General features: G+C 31.4%; 5 protein-coding genes across 11 annotated transcripts; 2 read left to right on the top strand and 3 right to left on the bottom strand.

Annotated features, from left to right (window-relative positions):
* The first annotated feature begins 824 nt into the window (after positions 1–824).
* Positions 825–4,159, top strand: LOC126855913 (RAD50-interacting protein 1). The gene is made up of 12 exons (XM_050603988.1): positions 825–1,084; positions 1,150–1,388; positions 1,453–1,626; positions 1,701–1,835; positions 1,932–2,193; positions 2,305–2,530; positions 2,612–2,777; positions 2,844–3,009; positions 3,083–3,303; positions 3,400–3,565; positions 3,651–3,784; positions 3,872–4,159. Exons 1-12 carry the CDS (start codon positions 959–961, stop codon positions 4,050–4,052), a joined length of 2,196 nt encoding a protein of 731 aa, XP_050459945.1. The 5' UTR covers positions 825–958; the 3' UTR covers positions 4,053–4,159.
* Positions 4,073–12,284, bottom strand: LOC126855912 (WD repeat-containing protein 81). Its single transcript, XM_050603987.1, has 22 exons — positions 11,857–12,284; positions 11,615–11,771; positions 11,252–11,507; positions 10,998–11,160; positions 10,455–10,853; positions 10,170–10,370; positions 9,947–10,092; positions 9,675–9,862; positions 9,013–9,605; positions 8,484–8,908; positions 8,079–8,375; positions 7,814–7,971; positions 7,020–7,730; positions 6,773–6,948; positions 6,389–6,675; positions 6,120–6,255; positions 5,851–6,028; positions 5,357–5,760; positions 4,994–5,287; positions 4,706–4,855; positions 4,529–4,635; positions 4,073–4,452 (listed from the first exon to the last, which is right to left on the bottom strand). The coding sequence occupies exons 1-22, from the start codon at positions 12,070–12,072 to the stop codon at positions 4,221–4,223; spliced, it is 5,874 nt and encodes a 1,957-aa protein (XP_050459944.1). The 5' UTR covers positions 12,073–12,284; the 3' UTR covers positions 4,073–4,220.
* A 1,405-nt stretch (positions 12,285–13,689) lies between these two features.
* Positions 13,690–16,999, bottom strand: LOC126855915 (N-sulphoglucosamine sulphohydrolase). Of its 3 annotated transcripts, none has more exons than XM_050603991.1 (10): positions 16,860–16,999; positions 16,372–16,501; positions 16,162–16,298; positions 15,941–16,094; positions 15,390–15,628; positions 15,154–15,273; positions 14,657–14,860; positions 14,388–14,557; positions 14,152–14,298; positions 13,690–14,069 (listed from the first exon to the last, which is right to left on the bottom strand). In XM_050603991.1, the coding sequence occupies exons 1-10, from the start codon at positions 16,972–16,974 to the stop codon at positions 13,929–13,931; spliced, it is 1,557 nt and encodes a 518-aa protein (XP_050459948.1). In that variant the 5' UTR covers positions 16,975–16,999; the 3' UTR covers positions 13,690–13,928. The 3 variants fall into 3 exon arrangements, with proteins under 3 accessions (XP_050459948.1, XP_050459949.1, XP_050459950.1); XM_050603992.1 differs by having other exon boundaries at positions 14,687–14,860; XM_050603993.1 differs by having other exon boundaries at positions 16,835–16,941.
* On the top strand, positions 14,601–19,456 carry LOC126855918 (uncharacterized). 5 transcript variants are annotated; one of them, XM_050603996.1, is made up of 5 exons: positions 14,601–14,735; positions 18,006–18,097; positions 18,260–18,454; positions 18,541–18,808; positions 19,053–19,456. In XM_050603996.1, exons 2-5 carry the CDS (start codon positions 18,038–18,040, stop codon positions 19,316–19,318), a joined length of 789 nt encoding a protein of 262 aa, XP_050459953.1. In that variant the 5' UTR covers positions 14,601–14,735; positions 18,006–18,037; the 3' UTR covers positions 19,319–19,456. The 5 variants fall into 5 exon arrangements, with proteins under 5 accessions (XP_050459953.1, XP_050459952.1, XP_050459955.1 ...); XM_050603995.1 differs by lacking the exon at positions 14,601–14,735 and adding an exon at positions 17,087–17,370; XM_050603998.1 differs by lacking the exon at positions 14,601–14,735 and adding an exon at positions 17,389–17,532.
* A 171-nt stretch (positions 19,457–19,627) lies between these two features.
* LOC126855919 (methylglutaconyl-CoA hydratase, mitochondrial) lies at positions 19,628–22,438 on the bottom strand. The gene is made up of 3 exons (XM_050604001.1): positions 22,012–22,438; positions 20,958–21,767; positions 19,628–20,435 (listed from the first exon to the last, which is right to left on the bottom strand). The coding sequence occupies exons 2-3, from the start codon at positions 21,704–21,706 to the stop codon at positions 20,276–20,278; spliced, it is 909 nt and encodes a 302-aa protein (XP_050459958.1). The 5' UTR covers positions 21,707–21,767; positions 22,012–22,438; the 3' UTR covers positions 19,628–20,275.
* Between the last annotated feature and the right edge of the window lie 662 nt (positions 22,439–23,100).

Below are 23,100 nucleotides of genomic sequence, written 5' to 3'. Positions count from 1 at the left end.
GTACAATATTACACGATATTAGAGTACAACTGTATCGGAGCAGCGATATTAATTATATTGCCACTGTGTGATATAATAATACTAAACTATAATACTAAACTTTATAGTATCGAATCGGTGTGTCGATTTCTAAAATTCACGCCTCTTCAAAGTCCGTCCGAGTTTATCCGTCCGGAGTGAATTTGATAATGTATATTTGCAACGCGTTGATAGAAAACGGGGTACGAATCGCAAAGATCGAAATTTGAAGAAAGCGACACAAGCGCGATCGCGATTTATTGCGAATAGAGTGGATATGTGCCTTGAAGTAAGACTAAAATATTTGTTTTTCTTTCTCTTCTATATACCTTCTATCTTCATTTACCCACGATATATAAGGGCTCAGTGCAACGTGTGCATGATTGTCTCCATAATTTGTATCTAATATAATTTAATATGTAACTCTATGAGATATAATAAATAAATATTGAGAAATATTATCTCAATCACGAAATATATCCTTACCGTTATATATTTCAAACTGAAAACATCGTAAAATAATTATCAAAACACAAAAAAAGTAACTTTCAAAAGATCTGTATGAATATTTCTATACGATAGTTTACCATACCACCGAAAGTAGAAGTTGCCATGCAGTTCCAAGCTGTAAAATGAATGGTAGAGGCGCTGCTGTACAGGACCAAAAAGGTACCATACGAAAAACGCCGAGAGCGCTCTTAAGCTTCTCTCTAGTGATATATGCTGCCAACATCGCAATCGGGACAAAAGAACACAAATTGCTCCCAATTTTTCTGATTGGTCAATCGAAAGCAGGTTTTGAACGCAATTCAATATGACTTGTATTTGTTTTCTGCTAGAGTGACACATGGTGAAGCTAGAATGACATATGAATGACTTAAAACAGCTGTATAGCATTTTTAATTCCTTGAATAATTAAAGTAAACATTTCTCTCTTATAATGGATATAAAACAGAAAGTTATACAAAAATTTAATGCGCAACTGGGATCGAATTTAAAAAATCTTGAAAAAATCTATGATTTCCATGAATATCTTAAAACGGAGAAGGATGAGATTGAAAAATCAGTAAGTAGATATTCGCAAAGAAATATGTAATGTGATTAATGAAAAATATTTTGTCTTCTGTGTAGTTATCAATGGCATCAACTACTGCTCCTTCCAAGGTAAAAGCAGTGATCGAAAATGTAGAACTTATCAGTTGCGAAGTGGAACAATTGCAGGAAAACTGTGCTGATCTGAACAAGGAGATTAAAGAGACATTTAGCGAAAATGATAAAAATTTAAAGTTACAAGAAACTATTGACAAAATAGGTCAGCTGGACAAATCGTTATCCTACTTGTACTTCATAAAATATATAGAAAATATCAGGTAATAAATTATGTTAAGAAATGTGTAATTTTATTATTTGTCTAATGATCATATTTATGCTTAGTGATGAAATAGAGACATCATTGTCATCTGGTGATGATGAATCTATGATAACTTTATATACCAATTTGACAAACATCAGTTGTCAGTTGCAAACCTCTATGTGTCGTCACCTGGTTAATTATGTTCATGAAACTCTGCACTTTTGGCATAATTTAATCAAGGAGAAATTATCAAAGTATGTTTTCTTTTTTGCATATATTAATAACATTATTCTATAATGTAACATTATTCTCATATAAAATTTTGTAGGGAGTACAATGATTTATTAAAGACTTTAAGATGGCCTTTTTGTGGAACTAATGGCAATTCATTAAACACACCCTTGCCAGAAGTGATGACAAGATTCAAAATACTCACTGAATACCTTTTTCATTTGCAATTACCGTATCCTTATAATACACAATTTAATTATTTTTTAATTTATTTAAAAAATATATAGATTGACAAAATTTATTCTCATATTGTTCTTAATGTATATAGAGAAGAAATGGCAAAACCTGTAGTAAAGTCTGTGCTATTGACAGACTTTGCACCAGTTAGCTTGCCTATTGCTCTTTTAGTACGTCCCCTTCGACAAAGGTTTATTTATCATTTCACAGGAGCTAAATTGACAAACCGTCAAGATAAGCCAGAATGGTTCTTTACACAGATATTAACTTGGATCAAAGATCATGTACAATGGGTGCAAAAGTACATTCAACCTACAGCAGATTCTATAGGTTTTGGACATTTAGACATAAAGGTTTAATACAACTTACAAATTGAATTGATATCACTTACGAATTGATCGAATCCTGACATATTAACTATTGGTTTTATATTTCTGGTTATTAATTATGGTACATATTGATAGGCCGAATTTATGCGAGCTCTAGTTCAATTAGCTGTTGAGAAACTTCATTCCGAATTACCCATAGCACAATACGATGATGCGTTGTTTGCACATTTGGTGGATGAAGCTTTAGGATTTGAGAGAGAATTGCGAGAGAGTCTGTTATATCCTCAAACTCAGCCAGCCACTGTTTTCGTTCTTACGCAAGCCCACATTTTCATAAAATGGATTAATATGGAGAAAAAGTGTGAGTGCAAAAAAGTGATCTTATGTATGCTTCAAATATAGATATATGTATATCCATCTATATGTATATCTATCTATTTAGATGCAACCGAAAAAATGGATGCAATATTAAATTCAATCACAGCATGGGAAAAACTGGCGGGTCCCGATATCGATGATATGAAGGTTACTGAATGCGCGGACGCTTTTCTTACACTTCTCACCACGATCTCTGATAGATATAAACATTTGCCTCAGCCTGGACATAGGTAAATCATTAAAAAGTCATTCCAATAGACTAATTATCGATATATTATTATTGTTATTTTATGAAGATTGCAGTTTCTCGAGTTGCAATTAGAATTGATCGATGATTGGAGAGTGCGATTGTTGCAACTGTTACACGAAAATTATGACGATCCATTAACATCACTCATGCCACATATTCTCAATACATTACATTATGTTGCGACCGTTTTGGAAGAATGGGGTGTGACTGCTGTATGTATAGAAAGTTTTATTTATAATTACGAGAAGAGATTATAGAGATAATTACAAAACTTTGTTTGTGTAGCACTTTTTACAACTGCAATTCTTCAAGAAGCAATTTGAAGCTGTGGAAAATGCCACTGACAGGGGCAGTGATGTTAGTGAAAGCATTGGAGAAATAGAAGGAACTGTGTTTGATGAAGCTGTAGCCCTCTTACAACGATTAGAAAAGGAATTGATAAATGAAATCAGCGACTCGATAGCTTTAGATGTAAAGGCAAAAAGTAGAGCTTACAGAACTGACAAGTACAAAAACTTTCCCTAAATCTATGCCAAAAAAATTATCCTCGATTTATCGTATTAAGGCGTATAAGGCTACACAGCCTTTTTTATTATTTTTAGATGGTTTGCGATGCAATCTTCAAAAGAAATCGCTTCATTATCGGTAACACCGAGTGGTTGTCCCATGTTCCAGGAATTAGCAACCCGTCTTCACGTTTTGCATAATGTTCTTGCCTTGCCCTTGTTTAATAAAGCTTGGAAGAATTTAGCTGCTCAATTCGATCAAGTAAATGCAATGAAAAATGAATCGCTATCTTCATATTATTCTTTATAATAATTTTCTAAACTTTTCCAAATATTTCTTTTTGTAGTTTCTTTTTGAGGAAGTTGTGTTGGTCAATCGTTTCAATAACGGCGGTGCTGAACAATTACAATATGATGTTTTAAGAAACCTGTTTCCATTATTTGGTTTATATATCAATAAGCCAGAATCATATTTTCCTTTGTAAGCCTGTATATAAATAATAGTTAACATTATTTGTTCCTCTAATATAGATGCCTGTGTAATAATCCAATCATTTTAATATTTTAGGATAAAGGAAGCTTGTATACTTTTAAATATTTTAATTGGTTCAGCAATACTACTTCAAGAAGCGTTAAATAATAACGATAAAAATGCAGTGGAGGTTTTAGCAGATGTTGGTGTGCATAAAATATCTCCTGAACTTGCTCTCAAAGTGATAGCGACAAGAACAGACATTATTTGTGTATAAAAATAACTCTTTCTTGAATATACTTGTAAAAGTGGAATTTATTGTATAATAGTAAGTTCATGCATTTCCTGTTAAATTGTTTGCGTAATACAATATTTTTCTGTTTATCCACATTATATTTAATAATGTTTCAGCTATCTATGTACGTTTTGTACATATTTTAAACTCTCAACACAACAATGTTATCCCACCATTGTCAGCGCCCAATAACAGCAATCGATTAAGAGGAAGGACAGCCATGGCAGTAAGAACGCCTTTGAAAGCATCAGATCTCAATTTGGATGAAGAGAATGAAGCAGTCATTTCTACAGCGGTATAGACGCCGATTCGATTTGCTGTCGTTCCTATTACTAATTCCTGTTCATGCATCGCCATGCAATGAACAGGTTCTGTAGCGCCTCTGAAAAAATAATAGAGTAATATGTAAATATAGTTTGTACATCCATATGTTTTTTAAGTAATAATATTAAATTTACTTCATGTGAAATTTAAGTTTTCCATCCACTGCGCTCCATACGGCGATAGTTTGATCCAATGAAGAACTAACTATAGTGGTTTCATTTATTACTTCCAACTGCAGTATCTACAACATCAATAATCAACAATTATTTGATCAAGTCTGATATTGTTGACAACTTAAATTAAATCCTCACCTCACATTCGTGGCCTTTCCAAGACGCGATGATCAAACCAGTGCGAGTATCGAGTATCGTCAAGAAGCCCGATGCCTGACCCAGAGCAACCCAATTACCGCTAGGTGCGACCGCGATACATCTTATTAAACCAGTTGGATTCATGGAAACCTATATTTTATTTTATTTTTTTTTTTTTTTATAAATAGTATAAAATAATGATGATTATTTTTTAATTTCTCAGAAATTATCGTTATATATATATATATATATATATATATATATATATATATATATTGCATTACTTACTTTCATTTCATTAACATACTGGAATGTCCTACAATCAATAACTCTAAGGGTAATGTCTGTTGTTCCCACAAGAAGAATCGTTGATGGAGAAGGACTCGAGGCTAAAGTGTTCACAGGGACGGGACGACTGCTTTCCGGACATCCTAGAAGCGAACCCATAAAAGGATCCCAACAATGAATCACACCATCGCATGTCACTGCGTATCTCAAAGATTCCAGGAATGTAAGTGAAAGAATAGACTTTTTATGTCCGGTATATGTGTATTGACATGACGAGACTGTACTTCCATCACCCTAATTACATAAAGATTTTTATAAATGATTCTCTAAATGACATAACATATTGTTAGAACTAAACGGTACCTGGCTCCTTAAACTCCATAACTTTACAGTCTTGTCTCTGCCACCACTCATAAAACTATTCTCATTGTCCAGTACATACAGACATCTTATGCTATTTGTATGTCCGTTGAAAGTCTGAAGCTTTATCTGTTTTATATTAAATATCGCATCCTTCTCCGGTCTTCCTATCTCATGTTCCCAATAGGCTAGCCAATTACCACGTAACTGTCTGCCAGCGGATGACGGACAGGTTGTCTCGCGACCGATATTCGGTTCCGTCGCCATAGATTGAGATCTAGCATCGTCTTTCTGTATCTCGAATCTATTTCCTATCACAGATATATTACCGAAACTGCAAACGTCTTTATGGACTACTTCCACATTTTCCATCGCATCCATGGAAGCCACGGATGTATTATATTTGTCTGTTTTTTAACAATTTTAAAATGAAAGACATTAACACATCTTATAATAATCAAAAAATAATATTTTTATACAGATATATATATATTTACCGGTGCTCTGAAAAATATTCGTTTTTATTCCTTGCTCATAATCGTGACAAAGTCCTTTTATACGATCATGGTTTTTAAGTATTTGTTCCATCATCTCGCTGTCGATGCATTTATAAAATAGCATGTATGCTTTATGAGCAAACTCAGCGGTAAACACGGCTCGTAATTCTTCAAACGCCTGTATGCGAATATAAAATTTTAGTATATATTCGCAATTATATCTAAAAAAAATAAAAAAAAATTAAAGATTGTACTTTATTCGATCTTACTCTATTTCTTTGTAAGTCTGGCACGTCGCTATTTTCCAATACTGGAGGAGAATATGAATCCGCAATATCTGTATCAAGTTTGTTCCATATACAAGTTCCATTGTTATCCAATCCAGTTTCATTTGTAGTTTTCATTCTATTTCAAATAAAATATTAAAAAATAATGAATATTATATACGCAAATACAGTATAACTAAATTGTGTTTATTGTTATATACAAATACAACACAATTAAGTTACGACGCTCTTATATATCTGTATTATGTTACCGTATAGAATGTTCATAAGTTGCGTTTCTTGGTCCGAGATTATCTGACGGACCTTCAGTGATCGCATTTTCACTGAAGGCTTTGTCGAAAGCCAGAAAGAAACGCTGAATCGGCACTGCTAAATGGTTCTTCGTAATTACACTACCGAGACGTAAGCTAAGAGCGAGCATTGCTTCCAAGCATTTTTCGGCCAAGGCAAGGCGCGCAAGCGTTCCGTTTGGAAATATAAATCTCGCGGTCGACAATATGCGTACTGTAGGATGCAGGATGGATTTAACAATCGGTTCCTAATTCCCAAATATTATACTTTTATATATTGTTATAATTGATGGATATATGTAGTTAATATATACTAGGTAATTAATTGTGTATCATAGATATTACATGAAGCACGTCCATTATGGTAGAATCACTGAGATATGCCGTAATATGATTCAAGAGAGCTAGACAAGAAATTAGGCCGCCTTCTAAATTTTGTGTCAATTTTCTCTTGCATAGCGCCAACAATTCCACCACGTGTGCAAAATATTGTAACAATATAATTTGTTCTCCGTATAATCCTAGTAAAATGATTGATAAATTATTGTTATTTGCGAGATTGAAATATTTTAGACGTACACTTTATACGTACCTGCGATAGCTGTGAGACATTCTAGAACTTTAATGGCATTTCGATCACCGGCTAATAGCGATTTCTTCCACATAACACCTTCTACACACACAGCATTATTGTCATCGACCGACGTTAGATTTTCTTTCCCGGCGTAACATAGCGTCAGCATTCGCAAAAGATTTCGCGACAAGTGCCGCGCTGTGAGTACCGGACCAAGTCTGTGGGACAGCCAAATAACGGATTCCGCACTCATCTCGGAAATTGTACATTCGCTCGGAGTGGATCTTTGATAAATATCCAATTGATGATGTAGTAAATCTTCATCTGATTCGGTTACATTGCGTTTGTTATCAAGATCGATGGAAAGCATAACACAAGTGTCTTCCTTGGCTTCTATAAAGCCGCATACATTCTCGGACAGATTACTACCGGAATGGATATTTGTGCCGTATGTACTAATGTAAGTAAAATCTTCGCTGGAGGTTTTACTACCAACATTGCAACCAATACTATTAAATTCGGTTACCGATTTAGGTCCGCCGATATTTGATTGTTTCGGTATAGGAATCGTTGGCGATTTTACGGAGCCGCTCGGCGAATTTTTGTTTCCATCGTCGTTCAATTCGTCGCTAGCATTTAAGTTGAGATCTATATGTAAGTCGATATCATATGGGATAGTATTATTTAAAGAAATCCACGTATTATCCTCTGGTTCCATAGTAAATACTTCTGTAATAATATGTAATTCAAGTTTTTAGTAAATCATTTTTGTTCATATACACTTATTAAATTATTAGAATCATTCGAATCACCTTCAATGTCATTATCCACCGTTACATTAGATACATGATTGTTGCACGTTGGTCCAAAAGATGAAGCAACATTATGATCAGTATCCGCGAATGAATCTTCATCTAATGGAGATAAAATTCCTTCCCCATCACTGCAGGGTCCACTCAAGTCGCAGCTCCTTCATAGAAATTTGCAAATAATAGAAAAATTATATACTAGATATATCAAGTAAAAATAATGATGAAATATAATAATATAAAATATATAATTATTTTTTTTTCTTACTTTAGATTTCCAGTTCTATGTGTGCATGTACCAAGCGATCCCTGTAAATAATCTTTATATCCTCCTACTGCTTCCACCAGAGGATTTATAAAATTGTCTAGAAATCTGCGTAGTCCTAATCTGACTATCAGCTTGAGCAGAAACGTTCTGTGATATAGTCGAGTGGTTCGAAACTTTGCGAGTGTTCCTGCGGATAGTATATCGGCGTATAATGCAATATCCATGATGGAACCATTCTCGTATAATTTTGTTATGGGCGAAAGGAACGTATCGGCCGTATCCTTCGGTCCCAGCGTTCTGCGATAGAAGGATGAAAGAAATAAAAATTTTATAAGAGAATAGTTCCGCGTTGGAAAAACATTTTTCTATACATGCACATACACACACACACACACACACACTTACTTTGCAATAGGATCAAAAAGATACCATACTGATAATACCGCGCTATAAGGTTCTTCCATAATTTGTACTATGTGAGGAACTATCAATTGTAAGGTGGCTTCTCTCGCACTACCAGCGTAAGGTAACAATCGTTCGAGTTCTCTAGCAATTGCTTTTACTTTACACTCGCTAATTTTGCACAGATATTTTGTCTTTGTTTTAATCACGAAATCTATATCATCCTCGGTCCTCACGATAGAATTTAATTCTCGTATCAAGTCATTATATTGTTGCAACATTTCCACAATATTATACAAGTATTGACAATATTTGGAAAATGGGAACAGACTGCCGGATAAGATTGGTTGAAGAAACTGATGCGCAGATGGTGGCGGAAGACCCATATATGTTATTGTTGGATAACGAAAAGGAATCTCATTGTTTACCTAAAACAAAATGCCTCATATATATAAACACATTATAAAATAATTGATTTTGCGATATGCGTCTGTCTTAATAAAATATATAATGCGATAAATTTTAAAATTACCATTGAAATATCAGTTGTTTCTATGTTTCCTATATTATAACTCTTTGGCATAATGTCAATTTGAAGCAATAGAGACACAATATTTTTTATACATTTCGGTAAATTATCAGCCGATGTCTTCAAAATGTTTAGACACGTCGCGAATCTTTGCGCAAATGATGCTCTTTCAATGTTCCAGGTCGCGCGAAACTTGCCGGCTAGGAATATCTCCACCATCAAACAACCGAGTATCTGTTGTTCCTTGATACGACCACTGGCCACAATCTGTTTATAATTCATGGAAGGATCGTGCGATCCTACTGTAGGTTTGTAGACTCGATGATTGATTTTATTCATAAACGCGTGCATAGTTTCTACTTGCACAATCGCCGCAACGGGATTAAAATCTTTCGGCAGAATGATAGGCTGATTAATGAATTTATCCGATTTAATGTTATCCTCCGAAAGCAAAGAACCTTTAGAACGACTCAATAAGCGACTCAATACGAGAGGCGAAGATCTCGCTGCGTTTGTTGCTGTAGCAGGTGATTCTTCTTCTTCGATACCAGAACTACCTTCATCATCGCTGATTCTATTTGTAGATTGATCACTTTCTGTAATCGTACAATAGTATGAGAAAATTTTAAGAATGTATAATCTCACAATTTTCGCAAAAAACTTACTGATTTTATTGATAAAAGATGTTGCTCTAAGACGCGGTGGTACTTTACCCCAATAAGGAGATGGGATAATTTTTTGTGGATGTGGTTGCGTGAAAAGTTGTACAACTCCAGAATTAGTCAAATCAGTATGATTATCGACTAATCGTAAACAAACGTTTTTCGACTTTACGGCAGCAAAACCAGACAATCTATCGCATAAAAAAAAGCATAAATATCAAAAATTTGCATAAATATAATTAATAATTTATTATTAAATAAGATTAAATTCGTACTTGTAACCAAAAGTTAAGTCTATCCAGTGATGTAATCTTTCGGAAACATAAAAGCTTTCTAATGCTTCTCTATGCTTTTCGATAAAATCTTCTGGAGAAGTTGCCCAAGCTGGAATTTCTAAATCTGGGAGATCTTCGTGGATGGACTGTAAATAAAACATACATTTTAAAAGATTTATCGAACCTGAGTGAAATATTTTATCATTGCTTAATAATATTTTACCTTAAAAACATTAGGATCAGTAAAGAACTGTGGTATACATTCATCAGGACTCCAATCGTGTAATCTCTGAATTGAAGCTGGATATTCTCCAGGTACCCATAAGGGTCGTACATGTTTACAAAGCACAGACTTATTATATCGACGTGAAAGATACACATAATATGTGATTTCTGATAAAACATCCGAAACATGATGTCCAACCTGCGTGTATGAATTAATTAATTATTCAAAATGTGTGAATATATGAAACAAAATTCCCATATGTGTTAATTAAGTAAAACGTACTTCAGTTGATTGTGAATCAAACGTAAGATCTAATTGTCTATCACCCTTATTTAATCGAAATTTTGACTTTGTTAGATCTCTCCAGTTGCCGCCGTTTCTCGACGTAAAATCCGTTACCCAAGGCATAACATGATGACAGCTAGGATCACCATACCTTCTACCAGCCAAATTATTGAGCGCAGTCAAATAATCAAAATTGCTAATACAATTATACACCCACATCTCACATAATTTTTCGATACTTTCATTTAAACCAAAATCACTATTATTTGAATGAAATATGCTATCTTTTTTACTATAAATATTGTAACTGGGATTTTTTTCTTTGCTGTCTTGAGAGATAGTGAGACATTCGTTTTCAGGTTTTAGATAAATATTATCGCTTAATTTTGGTAGTACCTAGAAAGAACAAAATCAGCTTACAATATTGGATCATTTTTTTTCTGTAGTCTTATCTCGTATTTAAATATTAAAATAAATTAAATATTTAAATATTTAAATATTTAAATTAAATATTAAAATTATAAGTTACACAAAATATACCTTAATAGTAAAATTATCTGTGATCAATATATCACTGAGTGTAATTTCACCTAATGCAAGACCACGATCGTGCAAGTCTCTGGATAATCTTAATAATTGATAAACTACAAATAATGATTTCCCATGACTAGTATTAAGAGCAGCAGGACTATACATTACACATCTGAAATTGATATTCATGAGTATGATAAAATGTAAGAATATTTTGGAGAACTGTCTTTATACATTCAAATATGAATATAGTTATTACTCACTCACGAAGAGAGAAATTCGCGATCTGTTCATAAAAAACTATAAAAGCGGACGTTGTTTCTATGACAAAATGAATTGGTACTAGATTACAATGTGCTTCAGATGATGTGCCATTCGATACTGATAGAACCACACCATGTTGCACTTGTACCAAAGAACAGCCATACATCCTGTTTAGTATTTCATACATAATAGCAACATCATTTGAATTAGCTGTGATATTAGATTGCTCCTTTTGCTCAACAAAATTCCAAGGATCTACATATATTTTATAAGATTATAAGTAAAATAAAAAGAAAATACCTGTACCTGACAAAAAAACTGAAAACTTAGAGATAAAAAATATTGTCTATTAAGACACATACTGTAATATTTTTTGTACGTTTCTTTCCATAGGTTTCTATAATTTGTTTCAGCTACATAATGCAACAATTGTGAAAACATTAATTCTGCTTGATTTTTTGTACTAGTAGGCCTTCCTCTTGGCAAAGGAATTGCATTCTTGTACTGCTTTACATACACCTATAAGAATAATAACATAACTTTATATTTCACAAATGTCACATCATATATTTTGTATAAAATATCTAAAAGATTGTAAAGGTACTTTTGCATATATTCTCAGCCAGTCGCAACCCAATTCGTCGAGAGAGGGTTGCGCGGCAATCTCATCGCTGGATAGTCGATCGTGATTAATAAATGTAAATGGGCCGACTGTTAGTAATTGGGAAAGCCAATTTCTGTGAACTGTCAGGCAAATTCTTTCATCTGTCAATATCATATATTTTGCTGGTACCAGTAGATATTCTTTTATTATATCCATTTTGTTTTATATTTATTCAGATACTTTATTAACATGTAAAGAAACACTCAATCTTCTCTCTCATTTTTGTTTTGTCGATGTAAAATAATAAGAGATATGATATATATTTTCATACTGTTTCGTTTATACTGTCATAAATGTCAAAGTCAGCTGATCTTTAAACAGAAAGAACCATATATCATAGATATATTAAACATAGATAAAATTTCATTTATCTTACTACGTATGTGTTAAAATAAAATGGGGACAAATAAAAGGATAAATTTCCTTTCTCATATATCTGCAATCGCGTAATTGCCGAGAGTTGAGAGAAATGTACGAATAACGCATGCGCAAAGTAGGATTTGCTATTTATTTATAACAAATTAATTATTTACATACTCAAAAAAATTTATTTATTTATTTATTTATTTATTTAAACATATTTCCTAATCTTTGATTTAAAAAAAATTAAAATTCACGTTCCTAGAAAACATATTTTCTTATTGGATATCGGAGTTTTTGTACTAGATGTCAGAAAGATGGTGACACTGTTCTCGATGATTTTTGGAACGCACTAATATTGTAAAAATGCGAACCACTGTTTACAAATAACCCATGCATGTGCAATAACCGATCCGCTTGTAAACACAGAAATGTGAAAGAGAAAGTGCAAATAATTAAAGTAATTAGCTATTATGTTGCCGTTTTACAAGAGAATACTTTGTTAGAATGATTCTGTTTATCCTTAACTTAATATTATGTAACGAGTATTTTATCGATCAGTTATTCCAACTTGTTCTAACTCTTCAAAAAGTGTGATGCTTGTTTTACGCGGACTGCAGAACTCGAATTCTCTTGTCGTGTTGGGTGGCCTTGCTTTGTGTCTCTTATTTATGATTCAAATGAAGCAAATTTACACTAATAATCAAAAATATAATAGATATTTGAACTACAAACAATATGTGAGTTTTCTATGTATTTGTATGAATATTAATTATCGTCATGAAATTCTTTACTTAAATTTGCTTTAATAATCTATAATTTGTACATAACTTTGAACAGAAATTTATTTATAATTTTATGTACCACATAATGTAATATTTTTATGTATTTTGTATGTGTGTATTTTATATTTTTAAATATTTTATGTATTACATGATACATGCGCATGTACACATACATATATAAAATTAGAGATAGGTTTTTATCTCAAACTTTATTGTAAATTATGGATTATTTATAAAGTTAGTTATAAATTATAAATTTATTTGATAATGTAATTTTTAAAATGAGGGACACAATTGATCACATATTTCTAGATGAATGAAATAGCAACAGAATTAAAGGCAGTGATACAATCTGTAAATAAGTCATCAACTTATGTTCATCAATTAAACGAAATGCTTTCCAAGTATCGAGACAGAGAATCGAAGAATATGTCAACATCAAGAGTTATCTTATCATAGTAAATATTTTGAATAGGTAAAAAAGTTTATATTTATTTACTTATGAAATATATATTAGTATTATATATATATTAGTAAGTATTATATTACATCTAAATATTATATTTAAATTATAAAAAAATTATTTTTTTATATTATATTAATTATAAAAAATTAAATAAATATTGCAGACTGTAACAAAACTTACATTATATTATTGTATTAAATTACAACATTCATTATTATTATTTATTATTTAAATAATGTTAAAAATTATAGGATTATATTAAATGTTTCTTTTTTTCTTTGTAATTTACTTTGAATATTTATTGTTATTCATAAAATATAATGTAAAAAGGAATTGTAAAAACGGAGAAAGAAGAAATGTATGTTCATATAATAATTACTGACAAATATTTGGAACAAATGTCAATAATCGAAATTGTTCAAAGGCATACATTGAGCATTATGTCCAACATTTTCCAAAACACCATTTGGTGCACAAAGCCATGGATCTTTTGTTATTTTCAGCCAATTATACAATCTTTCTTTAAGTTCAATGAATATACTCTAAAAGTGAAACACATATAGGAGTTTATTATATATATTATTAAGAATTTTGTGACTAATTTGATGAACAATATTAGACTACCTTTGCAGACGATTTTGAAGCTATATTATTTAATTCCTCTGGATCATATTTTAAATCATACAATTCCCATTCTGGTCTCTGATAATATTTCTTTAATGTTTTATACCATGGCAGAAATTGATGACTTTGTGTTCTATTTAGAATGTCCTGTATATGTAATATCATCGATTTATGAATATCATATTTAAACTACTTGTATGCTCTAGTTAAAAAAAATCTTCTTTTTTTCAGATTACCTGGAAAGTCGGAGATACATAAAAGTCCTGATCAATAGGAAATGGCATTCTGTAGTTAATATTATGTATCAGTTTGTGGCGTTTTGTTCTAATTGTACGCATGGGATAGTACATGGTGACTTCATGGTGCGTTTGGCTAGCAAAGATCGCCGTATTATTTTCTATGGGTTCTATAAACGTGAAATTTATTATTTTATAATTTTTTTAATAGAATATTATACACGTATTGCATTCAATATGTGCATATATATATATATATATATCCATACCTTCAAGAAGTAATGGTAGAAGCGACTTGCCAGTAAGGTGTGGAGTAGATACTTCATTGGAGTTTGACAAGTAATCCACGTAAGTTACATTGAACCAATCTAATATTGTTGGTACTATATCCAGTAAAGAAGTCATACTGTATGTCACACTATTTTTTCTGTGGCCGTGAATCGGTGATGAAATTATCATCGGTTCAGCTATACCTTCAAAATTTTTATTTTTGCATGTATTATATACTTTAGTTAATTCGTCTGAAGATCTTAAATATCTTGAAATATTATTTTTATTTTTTTTCATCTCATGTGTCGTATTATGTGAAACAAGATGCTCAGAACAAGAGGCAGGACAAAAATCATACTTATTAAAAATAACTACATTGAAACATTATTACAATACCATTAATACTTGATAAAAATTAGTTCAAAATATCACTTGGTGCTTCTTTGCCCTCACTCTTTTTGTGCTTTTGCAAAAATAATTAAATAAGTTTACAAACCTGGATCATATAAATTCGTACGACCATTTGGGAAAGGTATGCCATTATCGGACGTGTAAATTATCAATGTGTTATCCTTGAATCCTGCATTTTTTAATTCTTCAAGAACGAGGCCGACACCTAAAAAAATTATATTTTTTTTAAATATCTACACTTAATATGTTAAAATATACCTTGCTCATAATACTGTTAATGCGTGTATTTGAGCATTTGTATATTTAATATCCTAGGATTACCTTTGTCTAAACGAGATATTGTTGTATACTGGGCAGCAATATCTCTTCTAGCAGCTTCGGTATTTTGAACATAATATGGTACTTTAACTTGGTCCCATTGATAATATATTGGATTCCAATCAGGAATTGTACCCATTCCAACATCACCATTACCAAATTTCTCACAAAAATTGCCATACTCTGGATGAGTATGGCCACAACGATGTGGATCGTGAAAGGCAATATATAAAAAGAAAGGTCTACAAAAATTTAAATATAAGTAGAAAAATAAAATGTGCAAAATAATTAATGAAGGTCTTTACACACATAGGATTTTTTTAATAGTGTCAATATAGTACAAATAAATATATATATATATATATATATATATATATATATATATATATATTTACTATATATATAAAATTATTATATATTTTATTATATATAATAACATGTACAAAAAATATATACATTATATTTATATCATTTTATCGTGTAAATGTAAAATTATGGGTCGTGTAAATGTAAAATTATGGGTTGTATGTGTAGAATATTAGAATATCACTTACTGTGTTTTATTCTGAACTGCAAGAAATTCACGAACTAACAGTTTTATATAAGTAATATTACGACCTACTTGAAGAATAGAATTATTCTCTTCTGTATGTGCAAAATCAAATGGATAAACATCACTTGGACCTACATGCTTTTTGCCAATAATTCCTGTACAAAGAAAAAAGTAACATGTGATAAATATGTAAATGTCTATTAATCATTAATATTGTTTTACCTGTTCGTATATTGTTTCTCTTCAATATTTTTGGCAAACTTTGAACATCATCAAAAGAATTAAAATGATGAATTCCATGATGAAGACCGTACATTCCATTTTGATGACTTGGTAATCCAGTTAATATTGCAGAGCGACTATAAATTGAAAATTCAAGAGATTTATATGCTCATAATAATAAGATTAAATTTGTAACAAAAGTCAGTTCACCTTGGTGAACAGCTACTGACTGATGTATATGCATTATTGAACAATAGACTCTCTTTTGCTAATTTATCCAAATTAGGAGTTTGACATATTTTATTCAAGTAGGATCGCATTTCAAATCCTGCATCATCAGCTGTGAATTATAGATAATTATTTAGATAATTATTTCAAACGATAAATGAAATCTTAGATCTATATTTAGATAATTTATAATTTATGACAAAAATTATATATTTATATAAAATTTATAATTTCTCATATTTAGAAGGAAACTAAAAAATTTTATAGTTTTTCTTATTGACAATATCCTTTCTTATATTTTATTTAGTGTATATAGCTCTATCTAAATTCTTATATATTTTTAAAAATAATATTTTAATTTTTTTACATAAAATAGTACGATTGCAATTTATTTCAATTTATTCAACAAAATATTCGAAAAATCTTATTTTTTAATAAAATGCACCTAAAAAAAATAAACGTCAAGTTACCCAACAACAAGAGCACATTTTTTTGAGCTGCGTTAACAGCTCCATGCGTATTACGTAATGCCAAAGAGATAATGCACAAAAGACACAATGATTTATTTAAACAATTATTCCACATTTCGTAGCACTTGTTGACATGTGTATAGTATATGTCTGTATGTGTATAGTGTATGTGTGAATGACTTATGCTTATATGAATGGTGCATGTAGCTGCTGCCAATGTCACCGATCAAAAATTTTCTACTTCTCTGAAATGAAATAAATAAATAATAAATGAGCTCAATTATCTATCGCGTTCAAATTTTATTGCTCGTTGTTGCGTCCAAGAGTCAATCAAAAACGAAGGTACAGCAAAATATAAAAAGTACGCGAGGAAACACTTCGATAAATTTGGATTTAAATTTGAAATTTTTTTGTTATTCGATTGGTACGTACATAACATGCTTTTGTGATCATGTGATGATGTTGAATGCTGATGCATCGATCGAACATGATCGAACATCGAACCAGTCACGTATGCCTATATACGTGTTGACGTTTATATAATTTTTTCTTCTATTTTATTTTCATAAAATCGCAGTTAAACATTGTCAATTATAGCCTAGGTAGACTAAGTTGCTCCAAAATGATTCCCTTTATATAAATAAAATGTCATTGCAATTCTGTTAAAATAAAGGTTAGACATTCATATTTGTTTGGAGATATACGCCCATGCATGTTTGAAAATTGCAGATACGTATGTCGCACAATTTCAATAGTAATGTAATCTTATCACGATTCAATAAAACATTGAGATTTAGGACGACGAATATTGAATGAAGTTTATCACTATAAATCCCTTTGCTAAAAAGTTAGTGGGGAAATAAATGGAGGGGGCGGATTGTTATCTGCTTTTACTAATCAGGCTCGACACGTGAGATGTGTAATTTGGTTTTCTGATAATCTTTTTCTTCATTTTAAAGTTGATATCGTTTTTAATAGAAAAAAACTTGTATCTAAAAGAAGCTAATATAATTTTAAAAATTTGCTTGCCTATTTTTTTGTGTATGTAATCTATTTAATTATCTATAATCTATGTAATATGGCCACGTGGAAATGAATGTTTCTGAGTAAATTTCTGTGTGTATAAAATGACAATATGTGTTTCAGAATCTCTGGGTGTTCAAACAAGATATTGCGTCATGTCAAAAAAAATTATTTGCTTATTTGATGTTGATGGTACACTTACTGAACCACGACAGGTATGTTTTAAATATTGAAAAAATTGTATATTTTTAATTATTATTAAAATATATACATTTTATTTTTTTGATATAAATAATGTTTTTCTTTGTTTAGATATTATTATATTCAATACATTTTGCGCCTTTTTTAATAATAAAATTTATGTTTGCTTTCCATAGCCAATCAGTCCTAGCATTGAAAAGTTTCTTCTGGAGACTGTGAAAAAAGAGTTTGATATTGCAATTGTTGGAGGATCTGATTTAAATAAGATTCAAGAACAATTAGGTAGTGAAAATTTGTTTGAAAAGTATAAGTATATCTTTGCAGAAAATGGACTTATCGCATTCAAGGATGGCAAAGCTCTGCCATCGCAAGTAAGTAATTAAGATTATATTTAAGAATAATAATAAATTACTTATATTTATTTTATATTTACATATATGTATATATCAAATTTTAGTCAATCCAGGACATGTTGGGAGAAGATGTTCTACAGGATTTTATAAATTTTGTTTTGCGATATATATCCGAGTTGAAATTGCCATTTAAACGTGGAACATTTGTGGAATTTCGTACAGGCATGATGAATATTTCGCCAACAGGACGAAATTGCACCAAGAAAGAACGCGAACAGTTTTTTGAATATGACAGTGAACATCATATCCGCGAAAAATTTATACAAGCTCTTAAAAAGGAGTTCCCCAATTTGGCTCTGACCTACAGTATTGGTAAGTGATTTATATAACACTAATGATATATATAGCAAATTAATTTAATTAGTAATTGGCAGTTAATTTAATAAACTATACTCATAATATTTTAATTAAATTAATTATTCTCGTTAATATATTTTTGTTGCTGAAAATATTCGACAAAATAACTTGAAATATCATATAATAATGACTATAAAATTAATGCATTACATATAAAAATTCTAGCAGACAAATATTTATTTTTTTTTTCTTTTCTAAGGGGGACAGATTTCTTTCGATGTTTTTCCTATTGGTTGGGATAAAACATATTGTTTGCGTCATATCCAAGGGTATGACGAAATACATTTCTTCGGTGATAAAACGGCGGAGGGTGGTAACGATCACGAGATTTACGAGAGCGATTTGACGATAGGACATCGCGTCACTTGTCCCAAGGATACAATGAATCAATTGAACGTTCTTATAGCACTCGTAAAAGAGAATAGAGAAAGGGAACAGCTTAGTGTTCCGTTACAATGTGTTTAATAAGAATCATAGTTTTCTAGATCAAAATAAATTTATATTTTCAATACATATAATATATTAGTAAACTAGTATTTCCTTTATTTTTTTCAATTTTTTGCTCATGTAACATTCCTGGTAATAAAAACGTAGAGTATTTAATTGTTACACATTTTTTAATTAATTTTCGGTTCGGTGTTTTAATATTCTATATTTCCGCGTACACCATATCTTCATTTAGAAATATATTTATGTATATGATCTTTTAGGAGATGAATTTATTACCGTTTTTTCATATACAAAAGTTATAATTAAATAAAAAGATTATCGAAATTTAAGAACATAGTAATCTTTTATTGTTTTCCCGAGAGACAGATTCTACGCGCACGTATCTCACACATACATACACTATCACAATATCCTAATGCATTTATGCGATATATAAATACATATACATATATATGAAAATACATATATATGTTAAACAATAACAATGTTAACATAAAAGGAAACTTTGAAGTATTTATTGGAAGACATAAACGACGTAGAATTTTTTGCTATCGACGTATGAAAGGTACCTTTATCTCATTAAAATATGTAAATGCACATAAGACACAATGCAAGGTTAATGCTGCATTCGCAATTATTGTGCAGATTGCATAAAAAACTTTTGATATTATCTTTTTATTTTTAAATAGCTTTTGTTACGTAAGTTTTGATCGCAATTTTTAACTTTTACGCAGTTCGGATAAAATGTTAAAAATACATTAAGTATCTCAAAACCGACATATAAGTAATTTTATATACAGCATAATGTTTTATATATATATATATATATGTATATTGTGAAAAAAAATCTTATAAAATCTATATAAAATGCATTATATATAAAATGCTTATACGTAAAATACGTAAATGTTTGTTATAAAATATTTTCATGATATATAAATTAAGCTTTTATTACGATAACGCCGTAAGTTTTTATACTCCTTGATAAACGGGTACACGTTTTGCTATGAAAGCAGCAAGTCCTTCGAGTCTGTCTTTTGTATCCACAATTTTGCTGTAGCATTGTTTTTCGATCTTCAGACCATCTTCCAAAGATACTTCCATGCCTTTGGATATAGCCACTTTTGCCAATCTAAGAGATAAGACACGATGATTAAAACCATTTCTATATATAAATATTGCACTCTATCAGAGACATGTAATTATAACAGATATAAATATAGAACTCAAGTGTTGGATAAAAAAACATATTACTCGCATTTAGAAGATAAACAATTGTGGTGCGATGTGTATTACATAATGCATAAACGATCGCATCAGCAATTTTAAATAGCCATTGTTGCATTTAGATATTTATTTTTTACGAATAATGAAACGACGTAATATTATTCCAGAAGTTCTGTTCTTTGTATATTCCCTCTATTTTTATTTTTCATTTTTTATACTATTGATTTATTTTATTATTTTCTTTTTCAGTAATGCTTTTATTTCTTTTATATTTTTAGTTCTTTTTTTATTCAGTCTCGTATCATTTTTATGATTTATTTGTATTATACACTTTTCTAATTTTCACTATACTGAACATTTTCTCTTATATAACTCTCTAAACAAAATTCGATTTTTTTATCTTTATATTTTGACATCAACAACTTACCTTACGCTAATAGGACCGTTGGGCAATATTTCTCTCGCGATAGAGAGTGCCGTTTGATAAGCGGCGTCACCAGTCTTATTTTGCGGAACCGTCTCATTCACGAGACCGATCGTACATGCTTGCTCACCATCCAGAATTCGGGCTGTATAAATCAATTCTTTAGCCTTGGCTACTCCGATTATCCTTGGAAGTCTCTGCGTTCCACCGGCACCAGGTATTATGGCCAATTTTGTTTCTACGAGACCCATCGTGGCTTCGGAAGAAGCGACTCTGATATCGGTTGCCAATGCGAGTTCTAGCCCTCCGCCCAGTGCGACACCATCAATAGCCGATATCACCGGAGTCGGTAGGTTTTCCACATCGGTGATGAGATCTCTCAGGGAGGATACGAATTGCGGCACCTCGGACGTGTTCATTTTTAATCTTTCCCGTAGATCAGCCCCGGCGCAGAACACTTTCGGGACCAAACTGCGTATGATGAGTACCCTCAGTTTATTGTTCTGCTTGATAGAAGCTAGCGCATCGTTCAACTGAGAGACCAAGATTTTTCCGAGGGAATTACGGGCCGCTGGTCTGTTCAGCCCTAATACAGCGATGCCATTATCTTTTCCATCTAAATAATTAACAATCACTTCTCTCGCCTCGTCCTTGGGACTTGGCATCGCGCTTGTAGTCAATGTCCTTGCGGCATTAGCGTAAAGATGATGAAGAGTGCTGGTAACTCTGATGCTCGCCACTAACGAAACCATTATGCAGTAAGTTTTTTTTACACGAAATGTGTAAATAATGTGTTTTTCTTTAAAATGGAAACTGAAAAAAAAATTTTTACATATCATAAAAAGCAGTTGATAAGATATTTGAAAATTATTTCATTTTAATACTTCTATTTTTTTACGCACACATACAAGCTATTAAATTATATATATATAAAATTTCACATATATATATATATATATATATATATATATATATATATATATTTTATTCTATCTTATTTCATTTATAAGAAAAAAGAAAAGAAAAGTACAAATGACAATTTTTCAAGAGGACTTACTTAAATACAACAGACCGGTTTTCTTGACTCTCGACGCACTACGTAGTTATGAAAAAAATTATGACGTCGTTATCCTTGATCCTATTTCGGGATTACGATGCAACAGGATCATCCAGCAAGCACACGCGCGCGTATATTGCGCGCATTCATATATGTATATGCAATGCGCGAAATTTTTGATAAATATTTATTTTATTTCCGCGAACGCGAATCGTAAGAATATGTCGTTGCGCTTCGAACGATTTTCTTGGATTTTACTCTGTACAATACACTGTTACAACATCGACGCGATGTGACAGCGGAGGTGGAAGCGGTGGTAGGGATAGCTGAAGAAAGTTCACGCGAGACTCTTGGTGAGAGCGCGAATCTCCCCTCACGCTGAATACTGTCGCGTCGACGTCGCGGCGACGACTATTTGCTCTTCGAAATTCGAAAGCAAACAATATGCGCACATATCGGTGAACAGATATGCGCGCGAGGATCGCGCGTGCGCGTTGAACGCGCATTAATACCTATTTCGAATAAAAGAGGGTACCACTTGGCCTTTTCCTTTTCTCTAGCCATACGTAAGTGTGTTTGTGCGCATTTTCTTCTTCTTTTAAATTACGTAAAAGAGTTTTTCGAAGAAATATTACGATAAAAATGTGTTGAAGAATAGAAAATCTGCAGAAATATTATCAATGACAAAGTATTTACGCAATGATGATACATTGCGGAAGAATCACATATCAAACTACAGATATAAATTGCAGGTAAATCGCGCATATATAATAAAGGTTAGATAAATAAAGTCACGAAGCTCCGTAATATATTCCAATGAAAACATTTGTATGTAAATCCGTGTATATTCTTGATAGCGATGTCATAGCGCTGTTCTAATAAAATAAAAGAATAATTTTATCTAAGTATAGTGTCTGTTTTATCTAAGTAGTCTTTCACATGTTTCTAGAAAACTTAAAAACGATTTAAAGATGTCTTATCATCCTTTAAATATTTTTAAGATGCATGTGACCTTTGTGCTGTTTGTGAGTTATTTTATGATTTGAAGTAAAGCTCTTCTATTTTCCTGACTAATACAAGATATAATAT

The sequence above is a fragment of the Cataglyphis hispanica genome, chromosome 17, assembly GCF_021464435.1.
Source record: "Cataglyphis hispanica isolate Lineage 1 chromosome 17, ULB_Chis1_1.0, whole genome shotgun sequence".
Lineage (NCBI taxonomy): Eukaryota > Metazoa > Arthropoda > Insecta > Hymenoptera > Formicidae > Cataglyphis > Cataglyphis hispanica.
This window is presented reverse-complemented; position numbering and strand designations above follow the sequence as displayed.

Bases quoted from the DNA above. Each gene is read 5' to 3' on its own strand.
- LOC126855913 (XM_050603988.1), top strand. From the start codon at position 959: ATGGATATAAAACAGAAAGTTATACAAAAATTTAATGCGCAACTGGGA. The intron at 2,531-2,611 runs GTGAGTGCAAAA...CTATCTATTTAG, and splicing joins GATTAATATGGAGAAAAAGT to ATGCAACCGAAAAAATGGAT. The intron at 3,566-3,650 runs GTAAATGCAATG...TTCTTTTTGTAG, and splicing joins TAGCTGCTCAATTCGATCAA to TTTCTTTTTGAGGAAGTTGT.
- LOC126855912 (XM_050603987.1), bottom strand. From the start codon at position 12,072: ATGGATATAATAAAAGAATATCTACTGGTACCAGCAAAATATATGATA. The intron at 10,093-10,169 runs GTAAAATATTAT...TTTTATTTACAG, and splicing joins CTGATCCTAATGTTTTTAAG to TCCATCCACGAAGATCTCCC. The intron at 9,863-9,946 runs GTACGAATTTAA...TTTATGCGATAG, and splicing joins GACTTAACTTTTGGTTACAA to ATTGTCTGGTTTTGCTGCCG.
- LOC126855915 (XM_050603991.1), bottom strand. From the start codon at position 16,974: ATGTGGAATAATTGTTTAAATAAATCATTGTGTCTTTTGTGCATTATC. The intron at 16,502-16,859 runs GTAACTTGACGT...TATAATTCACAG, and splicing joins AAATGTGCTCTTGTTGTTGG to CTGATGATGCAGGATTTGAA. The intron at 15,274-15,389 runs GTAATCCTAGGA...TAATTTTTTTAG, and splicing joins AATATCTCGTTTAGACAAAG to GTGTCGGCCTCGTTCTTGAA.
- LOC126855918 (XM_050603995.1), top strand. From the start codon at position 17,130: ATGAGCTCAATTATCTATCGCGTTCAAATTTTATTGCTCGTTGTTGCG. The intron at 18,098-18,259 runs GTATGTTTTAAA...TGCTTTCCATAG, and splicing joins CACTTACTGAACCACGACAG to CCAATCAGTCCTAGCATTGA. The intron at 18,809-19,052 runs GTAAGTGATTTA...TTCTTTTCTAAG, and splicing joins GGCTCTGACCTACAGTATTG to GGGGACAGATTTCTTTCGAT.
- LOC126855919 (XM_050604001.1), bottom strand. From the start codon at position 21,706: ATGGTTTCGTTAGTGGCGAGCATCAGAGTTACCAGCACTCTTCATCAT. The intron at 20,436-20,957 runs GTAAGTTGTTGA...CTTATCTCTTAG, and splicing joins AACGGTCCTATTAGCGTAAG to ATTGGCAAAAGTGGCTATAT.